General features: G+C 43.8%; 1 protein-coding gene across 6 annotated transcripts in view; it reads left to right on the top strand.

Annotated features, from left to right (window-relative positions):
- Positions 1 to 23,644, top strand: part of ADGRL3 (adhesion G protein-coupled receptor L3) — a 753,570-nt gene that overhangs the window by 336,194 nt on the left and 393,732 nt on the right. For all 6 annotated transcript variants that reach the window (XM_053298072.1, XM_053298069.1, XM_053298068.1 and 3 more), the window contains exon 4: positions 9,172 to 9,385. In XM_053298072.1, coding sequence (XP_053154047.1) covers positions 9,172 to 9,385 — 214 coding nt within the window. The remainder of the gene's footprint in view (positions 1 to 9,171; positions 9,386 to 23,644) is intronic.

The following is a 23,644-nucleotide window of genomic DNA, read 5'->3' as shown; positions in this document are numbered from 1 at the left end:
GCAGTCACCATCTTGAATTTGAGTGACACAATGCAGTTAAAGGAGTTGGTTCCTGGCACCTACAGAGCCCTGTGGTTTTCTTTGGTAGAATACAGGAGGGGTTTACCATTGCCTCCTTCCGCACAGTATGAGATGCCTATATAAGTGTTTTCCCATAGTCTGGGAAACATACCAGCGGGGATTTGAACTGGCAACCTTCTGCTTGTTAGTCAAGCATTTCCCCACTGCACCACTTAAGGCACTTATTCCTTATGTGTTCTTACAGCTGTAGCAAATTTGGTTCAAATCGGTTAGGCGGCCCACAATTTAGCCCACTTGCTCCTCAAAGGTTAACATGTCCACCATCTTGGATTGAGTTGGATGATGTCATCACAAACTACACTGTTGAGGTGTCCCTATGTGTCCCTACAACTATACCCGATTTGGTTCATATTGGTCCAGGCATTGTGAAGTTGATTAGGAAGGACACACGGATACACACAGAGAATGCCAGGTGATCTCCTAAGCCTACTGGAAAGTAGGCTAGAAATTGGCAAAGAAAAATTCAGAGGCCAGAAAGCCCAGCCAGGAGATCCTGTTAATCTATGGGACGATTCTTATGATGCCAAGAGCTTGGGCAGTCACCTTTGTGAGGCAGGCTCCAAAGAGCATACCGCCCCAGAGATGATCCATGGATTGGTGGAGGGAGCGTGCTCTGTTCTCCCACATGAGCAGCCCTACTCTGTGAAGCACAGAACTGGGGCAGGAATCCTTGTTGTTCCAGTTCCCAGGGATCTCACAATGCACCGTGTGAGTGTGCAGTGCATTGTGGGGATTTCCCCGGCAACTGGCAGGCTCCCATTAGTGCTTCAGCACCAGCTGAAAACAGCCTGCCTGGCACATGATTGGGTAAATAGGGTTAAGGGAGTGGTCCCTCCCTTACCCTTGTTTAAGAGGCAGGCTCCGTAGGTGGATTTGCTGCCGAGGCGTCACTGGGAGCCGCTCAGCTTCAGCCAGTTCTTAAGGGTAGCCAAGCCTGGGCTGCCCAGCCCCTCATGAAAAGAGCCTCTAAGAGTTAGAAATGGGAGGATATGGTCTTTTGTATATTTAGACAAAACTATAAACATATAGCTGAAAGTCAGAAGCTACAGCTGTGACTGGAAGATCATAGTAAACCAGTTATCCACCTCTCTTCCCAGTCTCTTCAATATTTCATGTGTCCATTTAGTTATTTCTTATATGGAATGTTTTACTTTTGACCTTTTTGAATTCAATTTTGTCATGGATAGAGCCTGTCACAACAATTCCTGTGAACAAAAGAGAAAATTTGCCTGTGGCGATCATCTAGGCACCTTGTCATATGAATATACCATGTTTTTCACCTCATGATTTCAAATAAAATTTAGATGTGTTGGATTTTAAAAATTATATATGATGTGGAAAAAGTGTACAGAGGGACATTTTTCTCTCTGTGTTTCATAATACTAAAACCTGCAATACTCTCCACATCATGAAACTGGTTGGCAATCAATTCAGGGCAAACAACAAAAAGTGCTTCCTCACCCAATGCATCATGGATTTATGGAATCCATCACCACAAGATATGGTGACTGCTTAGATGGCTTTAAAACTGTTCATGTAACTGACAAGGTTCCCAGAGAGGCTTTTTAAAAATCAGTCAAAACAATAACATTATTTGAACACCAAAACAACATTTAAACAGCCTATTTTTTAATATTAATGAAAGGGTTTGCCCATGGCTAAGTCATACATTTCCCTCTAAGAAGGAGGTATGTTTTCAGGTATCATCCAGTCTTTCTTTGTATTTAATGATAATCCAGGTGACTCTTCTGATCTGTCAGACCGAAGTGATATTAACAATTGAGATTTTTAAAATCAGCCTCTGCCACCAAGACACTCCTTTCATTGAAGGGAGAAGTTGGATTTGAAGACTCCTCTGAAGAGAATAGTATTTGTACTCGCATGCTCTTACTGAAATGGAATTAAGCCTCTTAAATAAGGGTGTTTTTTTTGTCCCCACCCCTAAATACAATTCTTTCAGGACATTTTTGGACTAATCAGATTAATCTATTTTTAACAACTCTTTGGATATGCAGCAGAGGATGCTTTTTCTGAATTTAGGCCCAAATCTAGATATGTTCCTACAACAAATGATCCTGATATTGTTACATCTGAGAAAGGTAATACCTAGAAATACTGAATGAATGAATATAACAGACAACTTATGGGTATCGACCATGGTTTCCTTCTGATTGCCTGAGTAGGTTGGGAGGGGGAGGCACTGCTTTGCGGTGGTCCCACTCCGGCCTCTCTGGTAGATTCCAGATGGTGGCACTTGGAAATAGTTGCTCTTCAAAGCAAGAGCTACTGTATGGAGTCCCACAGGGCTCCATTCTATCTCTAATGTTTTATAACATCTACATGAAGCTGCTGGGAGAGATCATCAGGAGATTCAGTGCAGTGTGTTATCATTATGCTGATGACACCCATATCTATTTCTCCTTGTCACCAATATCAGGAAATGGCATTCATTCCCTAAATACCTGCCCGGAATTGGTAATGGACTGGATAAGGTTGAATCCAAACAAGAAAGAGGTACATTGTGTGCGGTCAGAACTTAGGACGTGGTTTAGATCTGATTGTTCTGCAGGGGGTTCCCCTTGAAAGAACAGACACATATCTGGGAGTAGTTCTGGACCCAAACCTCTCCCAATATCTCAGGCTGAGGCAGTGGCCAGAAGTGCCTTTTATTGGTTTCTGGACGAAATACAACATTCTGGTTATTACCTATAAAGTCCTGAATGGTTTGGGTCCAAGGTGTTGAAGAGAACGCCTTCTTCTTCATGAACCCCACCGTCTATTAAGATCATCAGGGGAGGTCCAGTTGTGGTTGCCACCAGCTCAGTTGGTGGTGACTCAAAACTGGGCCTTTTCTAGGGTTACTTGGAGGCTTTGGAACAAAATTAGTGCTTCCCCTTCTTGATATTTTAAAGAAAATTCTGAAAGCATACCTATTTAACCAGGCTTTTAATTTGTAGTTTTAAATTTTTAAGTTTTAGAGTTTTTATCTATATTTTAAATTGTTTTAATTGTGTTAATGTTTTTATTATTGTGTCTTAAATAGTAAACTGCCTGGAGACTCCCAAAAATACACAAGGTGAGCTTTCCACCTTTGTGTCTGGTTATGGATCTTTGTTGGAACCATTACCTCTATATCAAAATTCATTTTTGAACCCCTGGTTTTGTTATCTCCTGTATGTATCTCAAATATATGAGGGAGATAACAGCAGATTGAAGGGTTAGAAGTTGATGATGATTTTCAGTTTATTACAATAGACATGGAAACATATCTATTGATACACATCTATACTCCATGAGGAGGCTAGAATAAGTCTTACAGTTCATTTAGATAGGCATTCTAGTTGCTTTCCACACACACACACATCTTTGTTGGATAAAATTTTGGAAAATCATCTGAAGACCAATTTACCATCCTTGCATCTAAAGAGAAAGAGCAGCAGATTGGGCTCCTATCATATGCAGGCTGATTTGTGCAGACTGATTTATTCTCTGATAATTTATGCTAAAGAGGATTTCCCAAGAAAGTGATTCATTCTTCTAGAACCAGGTTGGGCAATATTACTGCTTTGTGTGAGGAGAGATCAGATATAGCTCACGGCTGATTTTTTTGATCCACCTCTTTCTTAAAAGATCAGACATATTGTTTATAAGTATTGGCATCTCGTTCAGGATGTTCCAGGTTGTCATATGCATATGTGTTTATAGATTTTCATAGAAACTTTAATCTGGTTGATAAATTAATCCATTCAGATCAGATGCATGGGAAACAAAAGACAAGTTTGATTGTTGGACATAATAGATGTTTACATTGTTCATGTTGTCACAACATTTGCTGATTAAATCCTTCAGTAAAGATAAGAAATATGTTTTAAGAGATTACAGGCACTGTAATACTGTGTATGTTGTCTATGTTGTTTTGTGCCCATATAAACTAATATATGTTGGCCAAACCACAAGACCACTCTTGTGGATCCAAACTTTGGATTTCTGAACACAAAAGTGGAATTTGTGTTGGAAACATGGATGCATGGTTGATTGCATTTTTTTTTTTTTGCCTGCCCCTGTGATGTGGAGGGAGTGGAAACCGTGGGTATTCTTCTCTGTTGATTTTTTAATTGCAACATTTGTGTAGTTTTTATTACCCCAATTTTAGCAAAATTCCCAGGCAGGTTGGATGAATTTTATCTTTCTTGCCTTCTTTCTGATTAGAATCCATTCATTTCTGATAGTGTTACTAAGTGTTGTTTGGCTGCTAGCACCTGTCATCATAAACAAATTCAATGACATATATTTCCATTGGTTTAGTTTATTTGATTATAGGGATGTGCACTAAACCGGTTTGCCAGGTTCGGTTTGAATTTGAACCGGGTTTGAACCAGGAGGGGGAAGTTAGGTTTTTGTGTGGCTCAAATCCCCCCTTTGGTTTGAATTTGAACTGGTTAGAACCATTTTAAACCTCCCAAAGTGGGTGGGGTGGTAGTTGGCACCCATGGGTGCCTACCATCCAACCCCCAAAGCAATCGGACACTTGTCTGATTTTTATGGATTTCTGAAAATTAAATTTTTTCTCATAAGTTATAATGGGACTTGAACCAGCCCATTATTCCCTATTGTGGAGCATCCATGGGTGACAACTACCACCCAAACCCCAAAGCAATCAAACACTCCTACAATTTTTTATGAATTTTTGAAATATTTTTAATTATTTTTCTTGTAGGGTGTAATGGGACTCGAACCAAAATATCCCCTAAGTGCAACACCTAGGGGAACCAAAGTGGGGTGGGTGTTAGGCACCCAGGGGTGCCTACCACTCACCAAATTCCAAGGCAATCGGACACTCCTCCGATTATTGGTGAATTTTTAAAGTATTTTTGAATTCCCCTTAGGAAGAATGGAGGTTTCAGCCAAATTTCAATGACAAACCATGAACCCACTCTCATTTGCTATCAGAGAATCTACATTCAGAACACCTCAGAAACAATAAAATCCTGTACCCCATGGGTTAGCAACCCATGGAGGTGGCTGGCACCTTCTGTGCACTACACCACCACTTGCTCTGGGCCACCCCAGTGCTCCCCAAGTAGAGTTATAGGGCTGCTGAAACCTCCATTATTCCTTATAGAGAAAAACCTTAAAGACACATAAACTTCAAAAATCACTTAAAAATCAGCCCTTTGGCCAATTCCTTTGAAATAATTCTGGTAGCTTCCTTGCCCCCCCCCCTTGGGCACTACCACCCACCACACTCCACTCTAGGCCACCCCTTTCCCCCTGATGTGAATGATACATTTGCTGAAACCGCCATTCTTCCCTATGGGGAATTCAAAAATACTTTTAAAATTCACCAATAATCGTAGGAGTGTCTGATTGCCTTGAGGATTGGTGGGTGGCAGGCACCCCTGGATGCCTAACACCCACCCCACTTTGGTGCCCCTAGGTGCTCCACATAGAGGATAACAGGCTGGTTCAATCCCATTATACCCTATGAGAAAAATAATTAAAAATATTTCAAAAATTTTCATAAAATATCATAGGAGTGTCTGATTGCTTCAGGATTTGGGTGGTGGCACCCATGGGTGATCCACAATAAGGAATAATGGGCTAGTTTGAGTCCCATTATACCATATGAGAAAAAATATTCAAAAATTTGTAAAAATATTGATGAGTGTCTGATTGCTTTGGGGGTTGGGTGGTAGTCACCCATGGGTGCCAACTACCACCCCACCCACTTTGGGAGGTTCAAACCAGTTCAAACCAGTTCAAATCAACCCCCCAGTTCAGTTCAAATTCAAACTGGCAGCTCAAACCTAATGGATGGTTCATTTCGAATTTGAACCATTGAACCAAACCGGTTCAAATTTGAACCAGTTTGTACATCCCTAGTTGATTAATGAGGTTTAATCCTGTATTTGCTTATGTTGTGCTTTAAATGAAGAGGAAAAACCTCAAGCATACCTGCCAACATGTCCCTATTTTCCCATTCACCTGAACATGTTGGCAGGTTTGCTCAAGTACACTATACCTTAAAGGCGGGGCTGACAGGACCTCCATTGAAGATGACAGCTCCTATGCCAGCCACTTATCATGCTAACAACCTCCCTGTGCAGTCCAACCTCCAATTGCCTTCCTAACCTGAAAGCCATTGCAAGGATCTGGCCAGCTAGCTGCCTTCTTGAAGAATGCTATAACAGTTGAATGCTGAGCTAAAGCCCGAGGAAACAATCCATCCCCCTGAAGGCCAACTAAAAATTGTAAAACCTGCCTAGAGGAAAACTACAGAAGTGTGCCATGCTCTGAACTACAGAAAGTGAGACAAAACTGCACCTATAAGCTGCTGCTGCAGGGAAATAGAGTACAATATGATTCTGCCTACCTCTCTCTCCCAGGAGTCCAGATGTCTGCCGGCATAGGGAAAGTATCCTGGACCACTTCCAGTGCTACTTCCTGAATTTATAAAACTGACGTGTGACAAAGAATCTACTATCCTGGTGTTCAGCCCTGGTCTTTGGCATTTTTTGCATAAAATTTTCAGTTTCAGGCAGAGTATTTTATTTTATTTTATTTAGCATATTTGTGAGCTGCCCATTACCGGTCTCTAGGCAGTTTACAACAACAAACCAAACCAAGAAATTTTAAAACAATTAAAAATATTAAAGTTTCAAATTAAAATAATTATTCATAAAAACTGCTACACAGCTAAAAAGCTTGGCAGAACAGATGTGTCTTCAGTCATTTTCTAAATGCCAACAGGGATGGAGCAGCCCTAATCTCAGCAGGAAGTGTGTTCCACAGCTCTAGGGCAACTGCAGAGAAGGCTGGCCTCTGAGTCACCACCAGACAAGCCAGTGGCACCCTCAGACGAACCTCCCCTGAAGATCTTAATAGGTGGCGGGGTTCATAACAAATAAGGAGTTATCTGAAATACCCTGGGCCCAAGCCATTAAGGACTTTATAGGTAATAGCCAGCATGATTCCTGTACCAATGGCATAACTTTTTGAGACTTGGATGCTGATTATTACAACCTATGCAACAGCTGGAGTGTTGTACCAAAATACCTTTCCTTTGTCAGCAGGAATACGATTCAGAAGGCCAGCAAGCAGAGCAACACTACCCCCACCCACCCACTCATCCCCCCACCCACTCATCCCCGGCCAATAAACTCAATGTCAGCTGAACCAGCCATGTCCACGGCTTGTATATGGGGCTCCTCCATAGGAAAACCCACTGCAATTTCTCAAAAGCTCTGCCAAATGGCCAGGACTTCCTGAAAACCGTGAGACAAGTGGATACAATGGGGAGGAAGCTTTACATGCGATGTTAAAACATACAGACTATGGTAAAAGCTCTGCCTGGTGCCCCTACCCAGCAAGCAACATGGAGGTGGTCGGACAGCACTCAAATTTCTTTCAGGGTGGCCTTCCACGTACCTCTCATGGAGCTGACAAGGGTTCTAGCAGCTTCGGCTTACTCTCTGGCAATCGGGACAACCCCTGCAGGAGTCAAGCTCAGCACCAAAAGATCACAAGATCATAGAAGGGGCCCACTGTGTTTTTCAGGATGGGTGGGACCCCAACTCAGTGATAAGTACAGCAAAATTATGGAGGGTGATGCCCAATCATCCAATTCAGCCAGCCACAAAGAAATGCCATTGAAATAATGAGGCACTAACTTAAACTTATGGACGGATGTAAAGCGCCATTGCAGGAATGTGCCAAATTTCCCCAATGCCAAGCAGGATATGGAGCACCTATTGAGTAGGGTTTTGCCAAAACAGTATTGTTCGTCACAGTGCAAACCCAACTAGTCAGATTAATTGGGTGCACAGCAACAAGCAGGGGCCTACCTGATGGTGCACCTGGCCATGAGGGCACAAGTGAGAAGAGGGGGCCCCGAGGGCTGGGCTTGTGGTACCCCTTCCATGAAAATTGTATATCCTGAGAGCCCATTATCCTAGGGTAGGTTTGTTTTTGGCCTTTAGGTGTTTAAATTGCTCCACCTCCTTAACTCATTCAAACCTTTCAAAGGTCAGGAATACCATATAAATTTATGACATGTAGTATTTAGTCTATTATATGAGGTAGGTGTGTGTATTGCCCCCTTTGCTAAGTAGGGTCCACCCTGGTTTGCATTTGAATGGGAGACTACATGTGTGAGCACTGTAAGATATCCCTCGGGATGGGGCCCGATTACATGTTTGAATACTGTAAGAAATTCTTCGCAGGGGATGGGGCCACTCTGGGAAGAGCATCTGCATGCGTGCATGGAGTAAGTTCGAAGTTCCCTTCCTAGCATCTCCAAGATAGGGCTGAGAGAAACTCCTGCCTGCAACCTTGGAGAAGCCGCTGCCCGTCTGTGTAGACAAGACTGAGCTAGATGGACCAGTGGTCTGACTCTGTAGAAGGTGGCTTCCTGTGTTCGTGTGTGTGTGCATGTGCATGCGTGTAAGAATTAAAACTTTATTATGAAGCAGATACTCTTGCTTTGAACCCTGCGTGCTCTCTCGCTCTCCTAAGAGAGTGCCTCCTTCTTAATGAACCCCGCAGCCTATTAAGATAATCAGGGGAGTTCCAGTTGTGGTTGCCACCAGCTCAGTTGGTGGTGACTCAAAACTGGGCCTTTTCTAGAGTTACCCCAAAACTTTGGAATGTGCTCCCCAACAAAATTAGAGCCTCCCCTTCTCTTGAAGTTTTTAAGATTATTCTAAAAACATACCTGTTGAATCAGGTTTTTAATTTATATTTTTAGAGTTTTTATCTCTATTTTAAACTGTTTAATTGTGTTTATGTTTTAATTACTGTGTTTTAAATTGTAAAACGCCTGGAGATTTTTATATGGGGGTGATATAGAAAGTAACATGTAAACAAACAAACAAATGGGTGGTGGCAGAATCTTTCCCATTCAGAAAGAATGGTTAAGGATTGATTGTACAATGATTCTGATATTGTGCTTAAACCATCTGATAAGGGAGTGGCTTTTGGTTAAAATATATCTGGTTATCATATACACAAGAAGAATTAAAACTTTATTATGACTCTTGCTTTGAACCCTGCTGTGCATATTAAAAATCAGTGTCTCTCTCCTCCCCACAGGTTTCAGTCGTGCCCCTGTTCCTATGGCAGTGGTCCGGAGGGAACTGTCCTGTGAAAGCTACCCAATAGAACTACGTTGCCCAGGAACAGATGTTATCATGATTGAAAGTGCCAACTACGGTAGGACGGATGATAAAATCTGTGACTCTGATCCTGCTCAGATGGAGAATATCCGTTGTTATCTGCCAGATGCCTATAAGATTATGACGCAAAGGTAAGGGATTCAGCATTCTTACATGATGGGGTTTTTTTTGGTCTTGCTTGCTATTTGTGAACAACTGTGTTTCTGTGAAGGCACTTGGAATGCGCTGTGTGCACAGTAAAGTTTGGTATTATATAGTGTTACAATTGTTCTATGAAATCACTTGAACTGCAAACATGTGGCCCATATTTGGCTATTTAGCCTCCTGACTTAATGACCACATTTTTTCTACTTTCTTCTCATTCACATGTTTTCTTCTAACCTTTCCCCCAAGAGCACACAGAGTCTCTTGCTCCTAAGTCCTGGATTAGTCCCCCCCCCCCCAGCCCAGTTAATCCTTCATTCCTCTCAATTGCAGCTGCACTCCTTACAAGCCCCCATTTCATTTGGAACTGTCATGTTTTTCAGGCCAGTATTTGGGATGGGAGAAATCCCAAGATTCAAGTGTCCCAGTTTTCAGGAAGTTTGCCTCACCTTTCTTCATGTATACCATGGTTGCTGATGGCAGCTAAACCTGAAGCCCAGGAAAGGGGTTTGCAAATGAGCAATAGATTATTTGATGTGAAGCAAGCGGGTGGGGGGGGGGTGCATGGAGGCTTCGAAATGCTTTTGCAGATTTGCTAGTCCCCTCTGCTTTTCCCAAAGCCGCAGCAGACATTTGATGTGATGAAAGGTAGGTGGAAAGGACAGGAGGTGTTAGGGCAAGGGAAATGCTATCTGGCTTCTGCCTCCTAGTTTATTGATAAAACATCCAAAAGAACATTAGAAAATAGAAGGTGCCTCATTTATCTTGCTGTAAGGTTGTAAAGAAAGAACAAGGAAAAAAGGGAGAAACAAAAAGTTCGGGGATGAGCTGGATTTAGGAAAGCAGGGAGAGGAAACTTGGACTCAATATGTTTGTGAAAGGAAAGGATTGTCAGGGTTCAGCTTCTACACCTCTGAATGCTAAGAGTATAAATAGGCAGACGACTGGAGATTGAGATATGCCATCGCTTTGTAAACCCTGCTCAGTTCTAAGTATTTGGGGAGCAGGGAGGCTGCAGTTGCTCTCTAGTAAAAGGAAAGCGCTCTACATTTGCTCAGAAACACTCTCCTGTTACTTGACTGTTATTCTTGCTTAAGAATTTTCCATCAGGGATTCAGTGACTGATTGTGAGCTGATTGCTTCTAGTTATGCTTCAGTGTTGCTCAGCTGTAAAATGGTACCCATGATCTCTAAATGAGTTGTAAATGCAATATAGTCCATATATGTGTTTTCTTTAATGCATTTGACTTATCATGTAGTGTGTGGCTTGCCTCAACACTTTTTTTACTTGGAGCCGTCTGCCTGTATGCACTTTCAATTCCTGATTTTTGCTTGGGGTCCTCTCCTGTCTGGCTGCTTCAGATTGGGTGGTCTGGGTTGGCTTCTCCGTTGCCCAACAGGCTATGCTGCTGAGTTGTCAGGTGCTGCTAGGGGCCTCATCTGCTCTCTCAGGCACAGGAGTGTCCCTGTTTTCAGTCGTGAAATGTTGGAGGTTATGGCACAATCAGAATTTTATTACCAGACTATGTTAATTAATTAAATTCAGCTGTTACTGAATGCATTCTTGGACAGAAGCATTATTATGGGAGAAGAGCTTGTCTCATGGTAGCAAAGATGCCTTGTCCCATTTGCTAAGCAGGACCCACCCTGGTTTGCATTTGAATGGGAGACAGATTACATGTTTGAATCCTGTAAGAAATTCTTCGCAGGGGATGGGGCCACTCTGGGAGGAGCATCTGCATGCTTGCATGCAAAAGGCTCCAAGTTTCCTTCCTGGCATTTCCAAGAGAGGGCTGAGATATCCCTCAGGGGATGAGGCCACTCTGGAAAGAGCATCTGCATGCGTGCATGGAGTAAGTGAGAAGTTCCCTTCCTGGCATCTCCGAGATAGGGCTGAGAGAGACTCCTGCCTGCAACCTTGGAGAAGCCGCTGCCCGTCTGTGTAGACAAGACTGAGCTAGATGGACCTACGGTCTGTCTCAGTATATGGCAACTTCCTATGTCGTAGTGCTTTCTCACTTAAAGTGCTTGTCACTACTGGGAGGGACCTTGGCACCTGGTGGGCCCCTTCCATCAGGTACGATTTACATGTACTGAATTACTAGAGGAATTCTCCTGTGAGTTGATCAGCATCTATTTGTTGCTTACATCATTAGCTTGCATGATGTGCTAAACCAGAGCTGCTCAACTTTGGCCCTTCTGCAGATGTTGGCCTAAAACCACTGTTCCCTCTAATAGGGATTTCCAGATGTTGTCCACTACCAGCATCCCCAGCTGCAATGCCTTTGGCTAGGGATTATGGCTGGGGATTATGGAAGTTGTATTCAACAACATCTGGGAATCTCTGTTAGAGGGAACACTGACTAAAACTCCCCTAATCCCTGACTACTAGCCACCGAGGCTGGAGATTATGGGAGCTGTAGTCCAAAAACAGCTGGGGGGCCTAGGTTGAGCAGGCCTGGGCTAAACAGTTTGAGGCCCTCATCTAGATCTCTTCATCATTCTTATCCTGACATAAGAAGTTTTATGGGGCACTCAAGTAGTTTTATGGGGCACTCCATCATTCTTATCCTGACTCAAGTAGTTTTATGGGGCAACCCAGTAAAACTGAATGACTGAACATCCTGAGTTTATCCCAAGTTCAGGGTGAAAGGTGTTGGAGGTTCAGTGCATAATTTCTGATTATTAGAAAGCATTTTGACAATAGCTATTGATAAGTAGGTTTCTACCTTGAATAAACTTTAGCACAGGCCTGATCCAGTAGTTATATGATTGTAGGCCATGTTTTTTCTGTTTCTGCCCAAAAATGTTTTGCTGTTTGGAGCTGACAGGTGGAAATCAGGTAGTTGGGTAATGGAATATTTCAACATGGAGACAAAAGGCAGTAAACAAGTGACTGCAAACATCAGGTGCATTGGCATGGTAAATAAATTCTTGCACAGCTGGTCATGTAATGTGCATGAGCATGTAAAGATCCAATTAGAATGCAGCAAACAACTATCATCATTAAAATTAAAATTATAAAAATAATTGTATTAGATGGTATGAGGTCTTTCACAGATCTTCTCTGAGAAGTGTGTTTGGTCCATCATACCAGTTGACATAAACTCTTCTTGTGGCTTTCAGCTTTGAATTACGTGAGCCGGTGTGGTGTAGTGGCTAGAGTGCTGGACTAGGACCGGGGAGACCTGAGTTCAAATCCCCATTCAGCCATAATACTTGCTGGGTGACTCTGGACCAGTCACTTCTCTCTCAACTTAACCTAATTCACAGGGTTGTGGTGAGGAGAAACCTAAGTATGCAGTACTCTGGGCTCCTTGGAGGAAGAGTGAGATATAAAATGTAAATGTAAAAAAAATGTGCTAAGTTCTGCAATAAAGACTTGTTCTTGAGTGAGATCTTATCTCTTTCTAAGATTATGAAGGACATCTATGCCTAAAACCTGAATCTGTCTTCTGATGGGGATGCTTCTTATTGAGTCAAGGCCAAGCTCAGTGTGACCCATCCCTTACAGCTAATATAATACTCTTTCAAAGATATTCAATCTCCTTCCTACTACTGACTTGCCTCTCTTCTGTTGGGGACCATAGACTTAGAAGATGCTAAAGATGATAGCATTTTCTGTGGTCCCATGGTCTATAGTCTATGGTCCTTATCCCTGCCAGTTCTGCTTTTAAAGCACGCAGAGCACCAGAGAGGTATGAGGAGGAGGAGGAGGCGGAGACTGCTTCTGTGGGTGAAAGGGTTTGCACAGTGCACCGGACAGGGCGGTTTGTCCTGGTGCTCTAAGGCACCAAGTCCTAAGCCTGGGGCTAGGAGCACTCCTGCCAAATGATGTGAGACTTCAGGTGTCTTACTCTGGATCTGGGACTGCAACATACCAGTAAAGGGCCTTCATCTAGCAATATAGTAACTCAGATGCTTCATAAGACAGTATAGGACCAAGACAATGTGGAGCAGCTTTTCTGATTTGGGCTGCAAAGACCAAGCAAAAGTGTGACTGCATAGAGAGCAAGTTGTAAGTGAGCACAATTTGTGATATCATCATTGCTGATCATGTGGCACGTCTATTAAGTCATCAGCCTTAAATTCTTGTTCCTTGGCTTTGTAAAGCTTTAGCCAAAATGCAATAGCCTTAACTCTGGTCTTAAATCAGTATAGGGTTTTTAAAAAATATATCAATGAATATATATATCACTGGATGTTAGAAGACAAACACAAAAAAAGGCTGAATACTGCTAGTTCTGCAGAAGTGACCTTGTCATAGTATGAGATTCTTCCTTGAAATGTTTGGTTATTTTTACTTGACTTCTTTCGCAAAAAGAGCAGAAATATTTAGAGACTGTCTACGATTTAAATCCACTAAAGTAAACAATTAGAAATGTAGAAAAGCGCAATAAACACTAAGCTGCCATGCTTAGTATTTTATATCTAATGCACATTAATTTCAATGATAGTAACCATTTAAATGTACCAAAAACATTACATCTAAATACATTTTCAATCTGAAAATTCGCCTAGTCTGCTTTCATCCCACAGTAATCATCTTATAGCTGAACCTCTACGGGACTTCTTCTAATGGAAATGATGATATACAGTAACAAGAGTGTCTGTGGTCTTGTCGTTTTCTCTTTTCATGTATCCATAGCCTCAGTATACAAAATGTTACTATCTCCTACTATTTTAATTGGATTATTTCAGTAGTTTTGCATTTAGTAGGCATACAGGATTTTCAGATTCATGTATACTTTAACAAACGTAGTGGAAACAAGTAGTTCTCTGGAAAGCAGACTCTATTTTAAAAAATTATGCAATTTAAAGACAACATAAAATTACAGTTTAAACACACATCATGGACGCATTCGCATGTAATGTGAAACTGGAGGTTGCTGAACCCATGGTTAATTTTTCTATCCATGAATTGCAGCATAGGCGTTCATCCAACCGCAGCCCAGCAACCTCCAGTTTCAGGGCAGGCGAGGCTCTCCCTCTTCCTGATCCACTGACTCTGTATCCCAGCAAGCTCCATAGTGCTCACATCACCAGACTGTGGACAAGGCGTCAGAATGCCTGCAGGGTGGCAACCATTGGCCACAATCTTCAACGGGGCACGCTGAGCACAATCGTGCCTTTTCGGTATGGTCTGTCCGCCCTCAGTAAGGAAAGGGCATTTAAATCCCTTGAAATGCCATGGAAGCCCTTCTTCTGACAGCAAGTGCACCACCACCCTCGTAAGAGTCTTGCATGAGCACATTTTCTGGCAAGGTGAGATGGAGAGGGGCACTGTTATTCTGTTACCTTGGGAAGGGAACATGATGACTTCATAGGAGGGGATATGTATATGAGTGAGTGCAAAGGATCCTGGGGTCTGGCTCTCTGTGACCAAGGATGCTGTTGTGATGGGTCATCCTGGCAAAGCAGTCCATGGAGACCAAACCACACTCCTGACCCCGTGTTGGCTTGCCACAGGGGTTGCCCACTTGCATGAGGCCCCTGTTCTCTCTGGTTAATGATTGAACTTCTTTACAGTCAAAGACCATAGTAAAGATTGACTGATTGACTGACTGGCTGATTGATTGACTAAGCTTTTGCACAGCAAACTGCTCCTCTCCATGGAAGCCTTTGACACACACAAAGAAGAATTTGACGTTCAATGTGTCCAGGCTTTACTGGGTGGCAGGGTGGATTTGATTTAAATCAAACTGATTTAAATCATGATTTAAATCACGATTTAAATCACTAGCAGGGTGGATAAAAATCCAAAAAATCCGATTTAAATTAAAAAAATCCGATTTAAATCAAAAATCCGATTTAAATCAAAAAAATCGGATTTTTTTGATTTAAATCGGATTTTTTTGATTTTTATCCACCCTGCTAGTGATTTAAATCATGATTTAAATCAGTTTGATTTAAATCAAATCCACCCTGCTGGGTGGGCAGATTGGGGAAACACAGGGACTGGGTACAGCTCTTAACTCTCATTCATATTTCTCAGGTTCAGACCGGCATTACAGCATTTGCAGACCGGATGCCGCCAGGAATTGTGGGAGAGGAGAGCACTGATTTCTAGTGACCCCAGGAGAGTGGGTTCACCATGTTGGGCAAAATAAAAATGTATGTGTCCCATTAAGCCACCGGACTGGCAGAAGGCTTGCTTGGACTGCTTCCTTGCAGCAGTTGCCAAGACTTGGAGAGGTGTTGCTGGGGTACCCATCCCCATGGCTTGTTTGTCTGGAGCAACCAGGCTGGGCGTCATCTGCGATCCGGTCTGCATGCATGTCTCCATGGCCTAACACTCTCATGAGAGAGCAGTCCATGGGAGAAGGGCTATCATCGCACATTATTAGTGATTCTGTTTGATCCCTGTGTCACCCCTGATGGTTCTCATGAGTTGTGAATGGGTATCCCCATTACCTTCCACTCTCATGAGAGAGCGGTCCACTCAGAAGCAGCATCCACCATCATCACAGAGGAGGAATCTCCCCTGTCACTTGAGGCAATGCTGATCTTTATGGATGGTTCTTGTCATGAACATGCCTATGGACCGCACATGTTAACCAAGGAAAAGGGGCTGGACCTCCTTTCCCCAACTTCATTGTACAAAAAAATGGAGCTCAGCCTTTCAAGAATTCCTGAATGGTGCTGCCTTTTAAACCCAACCCAGTGTATTGCTGCCCTGCCATATGTTATATTTGCAGCAATCTAATTGGATTGCCCAGTTTATGGTGCCACCGCGACTGCATGTGCTTGTGAACTTCTTTATCGCGACTGCATGTGCTTCTTTATCGCTTCAAGTGCCCATCTTGCCTTCCCACCCCCTTTCTCTCCTGATTGCTGTGGGGCAGGGAGGAGAACAAAGGACAAAGTTGGAAGAGGGCATGCCCCCATGTGACTTTTCATCTTGACAGTCTTACAAGCTTGGGATGGGATGTGGCAGTGTCCCTGTTGCCAGGCAATGGATTGAGTATTGGAAACAAGGGGCAAGGAAAGTACTCAGAGAGGTAGCCAGCAATGAGCACCACAGGCATGGAGCGGGCCCAATCCTGGTCAGGTCTTTGCTGCCCTCTCTATGATTACATTCCCAGAAGGAGCACGAAACCGTGGTCATGGCGGCGTCTGTGTTTGGACATAATGCTGCCACTCCAAAGCTCAGGTTGAGGTGGTGAAACTCACTACAAACCCAAGGTTCAAACTGGAGTTTGATCAGGGAAACTGCAGGCTGCTTTTGCCATGAAACTGGGGTTTCCTGCATTTGGACGTTCACAAATTCCAACCTCTGTCCCATTTAACTGCAGTTTTGCATTACATGTGAATACAGCCCACATATTGCTTTTAAGGGCTGCATTTGTGTATAGTCCCACTGTGGGTTGTGAGTTGCATAAGAATTCCCCTCCCAAAAAGTTTGAGAAGGTTGCCTAAGAAGCTTCCTGTCTGAAGACAATTTCAGTTCCTAAAAGACAGGTGTGTTTCATAACATGCACCTAATGAAGTAGAATGTGACCTGTGAGAGCTCAGGCCTACATGATGCCCAAGGCACAGCCTGTGATTCAAAGCAGCTGTTACTGCCAGATATGTGTAAGACAGCTCCAGCAGTGTAGCTGCAAGTGTGCACCTACTTAGAACAGAGTGCCTGCACCTGCACAGCACTACTTCCATTGGAAACCATTGAAGTAACACAGCACAAGTGCAGGTGTGCTGCTTAGGTAGTTGTGTAACTGCACTCTTGCATCACACTGCTGAGGCTGGCTTACACATGCATGGCAGTGCTGACTCACCGGGAATGCAGCTGTTGCCTTGTGCATCATGTGGAACACTGTGTTTAAGGTGCCACACAGGTGTTGTGTTTTGCAGCAACAGACTGCTGTTGCAGACATAACTCTCACTTGAGCAAAAGACCAGTGGCAAAAGCTAGAAACACTGGGCAACCACTGAGAGCCCATGCAGTGGAGGAGCCTGACCGCCAGCGGCCCCACTCACCCCACCCCCTGCATCTGACGTCAGATGCTGGGGGCATGGTCTGGCTCCCAAACGGAGCCCCGCAGCTCCGTTCAGGAGTTGGGAGGGAGTGAGTCAGGCCGGCGCAGTGCTGGCCATTTAACTCCCAAAGGGGCCGCACGGCCCCTTTGGGAGCTAGACCCGGGCTGGCGCTGCATTCACGGCACTGCCCAGAGTGGCTCTTCCCTGCAGGGGAATGCAGGGAATTCCCTGCAAATGCAGCACCAGCCATTTAACTCCCAAAGAGGCTATGCAGCCCCTTCGGGAGTTAGACTTCTGCTGGTGCTGTATTCACAGCAGGGAATGCAGCTCTTCCCTTAAAGGCAGGGAAGAGCTGCTCCTGGCCGCGCTGCAAATGCAGCAGCCCTTTAACTCCCTACCGTGGGCCACACAGCCCCCTCTCAGGAGCTAAACCAGCACCCCCACATCTGACGTCAGATGCGGGGGGGTGTCGGGGCCGCAAAGTGCGGCCCCTGATTGGGTGCAGCCTGGGTTCTTTGAACCCGTTGGCCCAATGGTGGCTCTGCCCCTGAGCCCATGCCACAATGCAGTCCACTGTCTACCCCGCCCCTGGTCCACTTGCATGCAGCTCCAACAATCAGATAGCTTTGCCAGTCTGCACTCCTTTGGAACAAAACTACTTCCTTGTTTACAGCTCAGAGAGGTAGCCCTGCCCTTCTTTGTCAACCCACCCTAACTCAGTTCTCAGGTGGGACAAAAAGGACTCTGAGTGACCAGGAACAGAGGAGTGATGAAGATAAACTGCTCACTCTTTCCTTTCTCTGGGTCAGTCCTCCCAATGACCTAGTTAGAATTGAGATGCACCCTATAATCCCCTGTCATCTCTTCACTTTCATCTTTTCTCATTGTCCTGCCCCTCGCCATAACTTTTGCACAAGTTTTACTGCCTCTTCTTGCCCCTGCCTCTATGCCTTCTGCTGTGCCATTTTTTGGTTTCTCATTTAAATTCTCATTTTAGCTTAAAAGATTTTAAAAACAAAACACATTTCCTACACAACATAAGATTCAAGTTGGAAATAGCACGAAATCCTTCTCTTGCTTCTGCCTTTTATTGATTGAAGGGTTATGCTGTCTCCCCATTCACATCTGATGCTTTCTTGCCACTCTCTTCCCTTGACTAAGGGGCCTGCTTTCCACCATGCCTCCCTGCTGTAGCTGGGCATGGGCAGGGATGCGTCCCCTCGCCTTGGCAGTTGCTTCCCACAGTTGTGTCGCTTGGTGGTCCCCACCAAAACGTGGCCCCTGTTTGCACAGGGCTCAGCACTGCAGTTTGCATAAGAGCATCAGGTTAGGGTTAACAAAAGTTGGCGAAAAATAGTCTGCCTCCATGCAAGCCGCACTTCTACACCTGCAATCTTATGCACTCTTACGTGGAAGGAAGCCCATTGAATGGAATCTTTTCTTTAATAAATATAGCCACTCCTCCACCTCTCCCCATTTTGCAGCAAGCTTGCAAACCTGTCAAAACTAAAAAAAATCAGCTACATTTTGTAACGCACATACCTCACTTCAAACCTGAAACGTTACGATAGGACTCCCAAACAGGCTGTGGCTGTGCAAACAAACAGCACCTTGTTGTTCCTGTATGCATGAAGGTGTTCAAAACCCAGATCGTACGAAGCATATATGTTTCGAAGCAATTTTAAGTTGTCATCTGGAAAGCACCCAGGTGTTATTGTTGTCAGGATTTTGGACATATGGCAGCAGTTTGTCGGAGGCCTGTGCACTTTAGAAAGTGAGGAGTTCAATTTAGGGGCTCTCTGTCTCTGGTTTTCTGTTATTGTGGAGGTAATCGTACCCCTAAATTTAGGAGCTGCAATGTGGCTAAGTGGGCTTGGGAGATTCAGTCTGTAAGAGTAAAGCAAGGGATTTCTAATGCAGAAGAGGTATAAAGAACAAATTTAATGATATACTCCCTCTGTTTTGAACTCTGTTACAGAGAGAGAGAGAGAGAGAGAGAGAGAGAGAGAGAGAGAGAGAGTTTGGTACAAGTGGGAGAGGGGTTTGGGAAAGAATTGGAGATGGCTGGTTTAATGGCTTTTTAAAAAGAGAAAATTGTTGCTTTCATGGTTGAGGTTATAAATTGATGGCACAGACTGAGAGAGAGAGAAGATGATGATCATCTTGAAAGAGGCTGCAAAGTATTTATGGATGTAGGCAATCTGTCCAGAGAACAAATCTGTGATTGTTAGGATATCCCGAAACATAATAATTCCAAGCTTGGGATATTCAGCTTGGGATAGTCAAACCAATGCTAATGGTTTGATTGCCCATGACCAAAAATTAAAATATTATCTGACTACATTACAGGAGCTCCCTGGGGGTAATTTGTATTCAGGAGGAATGGCTTGTTGTAGAACTGAGTTTTATGTTACTGAGCTAGGTGGTGATTTGCATAGATAGGGATCTGGGGAGAGGTGGAGGAGTGGCTATGTTTATTAAAGACAATTTTGCTTTCTGTGTAATTGGAGACTCAGGAAACTATTTGAAGATCTTGCAGTGGATATTTTAAGGGAAGGTTCAGGTGAAAGAGTGCAGGGTTGTTGTTTTTAAATGTATATAACCCCTGCCTTCCTCTGGACATGAGGGACAGTCAATTGTTTATTGAATGGTGTGAAGGGAACTTATGGAGATTTTAACAGTCATAGTTCACTTTGTGGAAGCCAGAAGATGGATAGGAATGGGGAGCTGTTAGAGCAGTTTTGTGATGTGCACTAGGGGTGTGCATGAGTGGTTCAATGCTGAACCAATTCACATCGAAACAGGGCGGTTCGGAGACTCAATAGTGAACTGTACCAGGGCCAGTTCGGTCCGCCATCGAACCAAACCAAGCCCGGTTTGTGCAGACTGATTTATCATTGAAGAGTGGAGAGAATGGTAGTTTAAACTAGTGCTTGCTGGCCCAGTGCATTTGCTGGCACCGCTGCTCGCCACCCTCAGTGCAGCCCAAGCATGCGGTGATCCCTCTTTAAGCAAGCTGCCTGTGCAATGGCATGGTTTCAGTGCCCACACCTCCATGGAGGCCATTTGTGTGGCTTCCATGCATCCATGGAGGCCAGAACTGTGCCACCACCACGCTGGTCGCCTGCTTAAAGAGGGATCACCAGTGCTTGGGCTGCACCAGGGGGCAGGGAGCGGCAGCGCCGGCACCTGCGCCAGGCCAGTAAGCACCTTAAACTGTCTTTCTTGCCCACCCCCACCCCACCCCCACTGCCCTTCAGTGGCTTCCCCCATCCCTTTACTTGCAAAGAGGAATCCTCACCAGATTCACTGTTACAGGTATTGCTGCTTGAACTGCCCGACTGTTTGAGTCAAATGGGCTGGCTGGTTGGTTCGAACCAACTGGTTTGGCTGCACATGATTTGGTCCAAATTCGATCCATGATTTTTGGTCCATGCACACCCCTAATGAGCACAATTTGGTTCTCTTAAATGAGGACAATCCTTCGTGGTTTGGTGGCTACACTGTTACTCGGACTGTTGTCTCAAAATGTAAATTGGCTGTGATACTGGAGACAAATATGGGAAGGGATCACTTTCCAACTTGCACTACTTATGGGAGGAAGGTTTTTTTTAATGCTACAAAGCTCCCACTTCAGAAGAATTTTAAGAAGGCTAATTGGCATGTATTTATACAGCTCTGTCTGACATTTGATACTTTTTGGAAAGGCTTTGATGACATTGAGGACTCTTCTGGGAATTTGATGGCAGGCATTATAGATGCAGCCAGTCAGGCTATTGCTAAATGGAAGCATGTGCAGAAAGGTAAGCTATTGGTTTCCTGGTAGATGTCTGAATGTAGGGAGACAGGGCAAGGAATGCTGCTTTTTGGAAGGCTAAACGTATTTCAGCAGGGGCGGATTTGTTAGAGTATAAGCAGCATAGAGCAGTAGTTACAAAGAGATTAAAAAGTCTGCCTGAAAAAGTTGGGAAGAGTTTGGTGGGTCTACAGTGCCACTAGTGTATAGGCAGGTGAGGAAGATGAATGGAGTTCAGCATAATCAGAGGGGTGTTCCAGATTTGGTGCTTGCTAATGATAATGTCTGCACAGTGAATGCAGATAATGTGGAGTCTGTGGGTGCTATTTTCCACCGAATTGGCCTTAGGATATTTATATCAGAAATGTTTTATTGCCCTATATGGTGAGTTACTGAGTGGTTGAAATTCCAGGGAGGAAGATGTATTGAATAAAGATTATGTGGGATATGGTTGCCAGGTCCAGATGATTAAAAATGTCAATATCCATCACCAAAAAAATGAAGATAGAGGACACCTTTCACCCCCCCCCCAAAGTCTCCACTTTGCATAAAATGTCCATATGTTTATTGGTATTATATATGTATATTTTGATAAAAAATTGGATAATTTGAGAATATATGCAGCTCACCACTGTGAAACCGATGACCAGGTGAGCTGTATGTCTGTTCCATTTGCTATCTAGGTGCAGAGTTCTCAAGGCCCCTGCTTCTTAACCGTAAATTCATCTCCTGGTTTGGTTTACCACACACACAGTCCTCTGTCCTCCTCTCAGAAAAGTTACCCAGCCTGGTGACTCTTCCCCATCACCTCTTGGCTCGGGGCAGGGCAGCCAGCTAGTTGCTGAGCCAACCTCATTGCATGCTAGTGCAGTGATGCATGCACTCGCTTGCTGTTCTCTATGACGACAAACATTTATATACACCTTATCAACAGAAGGCCTCACAGTGGTTTTCAAAGAAAAATAAATAATAAGGATGCTTCCCTGTCCCAGTGTGTCTTCCACAGTGGACAGTTTTTCCAGAATAGCCATCAGACTGCTTTTGTATTGGCATTTCAGCATTGTATCACCAGCAGAAAACAGATGTGACCGAGAGTTCGTGTTTCCCTATAGAGCAGTGATTCTCAAACTTGGGTCCTCAGGTGTTATTGGACTTCAACTCCCATAATCCCCAACCAAAGGCCACTGAGGCTGGGGATTATGGGAGTTGAAGTCCAATAACACCTGAGGACCCAAGTTTGAGAATCCCTGCTATAGAGTCTTCAGGATTTATTTCTGATCTGGATTTTGTCACCAATAACATTTGAGCAAACAGGTTTCTGTCTTCTTTCAGCTCAATTGTACTATCTCCAGCGATCACTTCTTATTTGCCTCCAGTGTTCTTAACAGTCTGCAGTTTACATTTTCTAATTGGAGCCCACAAGTTGATGTTTCCCTGCTCAGATACAAAACTTTCAAATAGCTTCTTACCAATTTCACTTTGCTTACAGGTATCTTCTTCGACTTTCTCAGGCATGACTGCCTTTGTGGCCAGGTTGAAGAGATCATCAGTGTCCTCAGTGCTTCAATGTTTTGATTTTGCTTGAGGCTGAGTGATCTTGATAATGCATGATGGTTGGTTTGTGTAGCAGGTAATATACCAGCCATCTGCTGTGCTACTCTGGCAAGCCTTGCTAATCCTGGTGAGATAAGGAAAAGCTTTGTTCTAGCTCTTCTTGCTCCGAAAAGCTTGGTGAACTGCTATTGCATTTCCCAGTTGTTGAGGCATTTCATGGGTGGTCCTTAGAGTCTGTGATTTCTTGTTTTGGACCCGGTCCTGGGACAGAAACAAAGACACTGTAGTCTGAGCTAAACTCGTGGCGTGCTGGTTGACTTCACAGTCTTTTTCTTCCATGGATAGGCTTGTGTTTGGTCCCTTGAGAACCCAACGGAAGAAGCTACACAATTCACTTGGAACATTCCAATCTGTAACTTCTGTAAGTGAACTAGAAAATACCCATTTCTCTGCTTTGGTAATAAGTTTTGGTAGAATCTTAGCAGCATCATAGCGTATTTTAATGTCATTTTCGTCAATGTTGCTCTCTTTTGCTAACTGAAATGTAGCATCTCTTAAAGTGTTGATAGAAACACATTCTGATTCATTCACTCGTTTTGGTTTATGGAATTCTACACTTGGTATATCATGCTGTATAAGTTGCTTTTGTGGCTGTCCACATTATTTACCATAAGGATTCCTGTGTATGCCTCTTGAAGATGAGCCATGGTGTCTATATTTCCATCCAACAATGTATTCTCAAGCAGACTAAGGAATTCAATTTTGGCTGCCACTTAATTCGCCTTGCTTGGTTTTTGTGGGTTGAGTGCTGAGCGATTGACGCTTGGTGTTGCCCAGCACCATTTGTGGTATTTAATGTCAATAGCATGAGCAATTTGAGGATCAATGGATGTACAAAGCTTGACAAGCAGTTTCTCAT

Source organism: Hemicordylus capensis, chromosome 2 (assembly GCF_027244095.1).
Source record: "Hemicordylus capensis ecotype Gifberg chromosome 2, rHemCap1.1.pri, whole genome shotgun sequence".
Taxonomy (NCBI): Eukaryota; Metazoa; Chordata; class Lepidosauria; order Squamata; family Cordylidae; genus Hemicordylus; species Hemicordylus capensis.
This window is presented reverse-complemented; position numbering and strand designations above follow the sequence as displayed.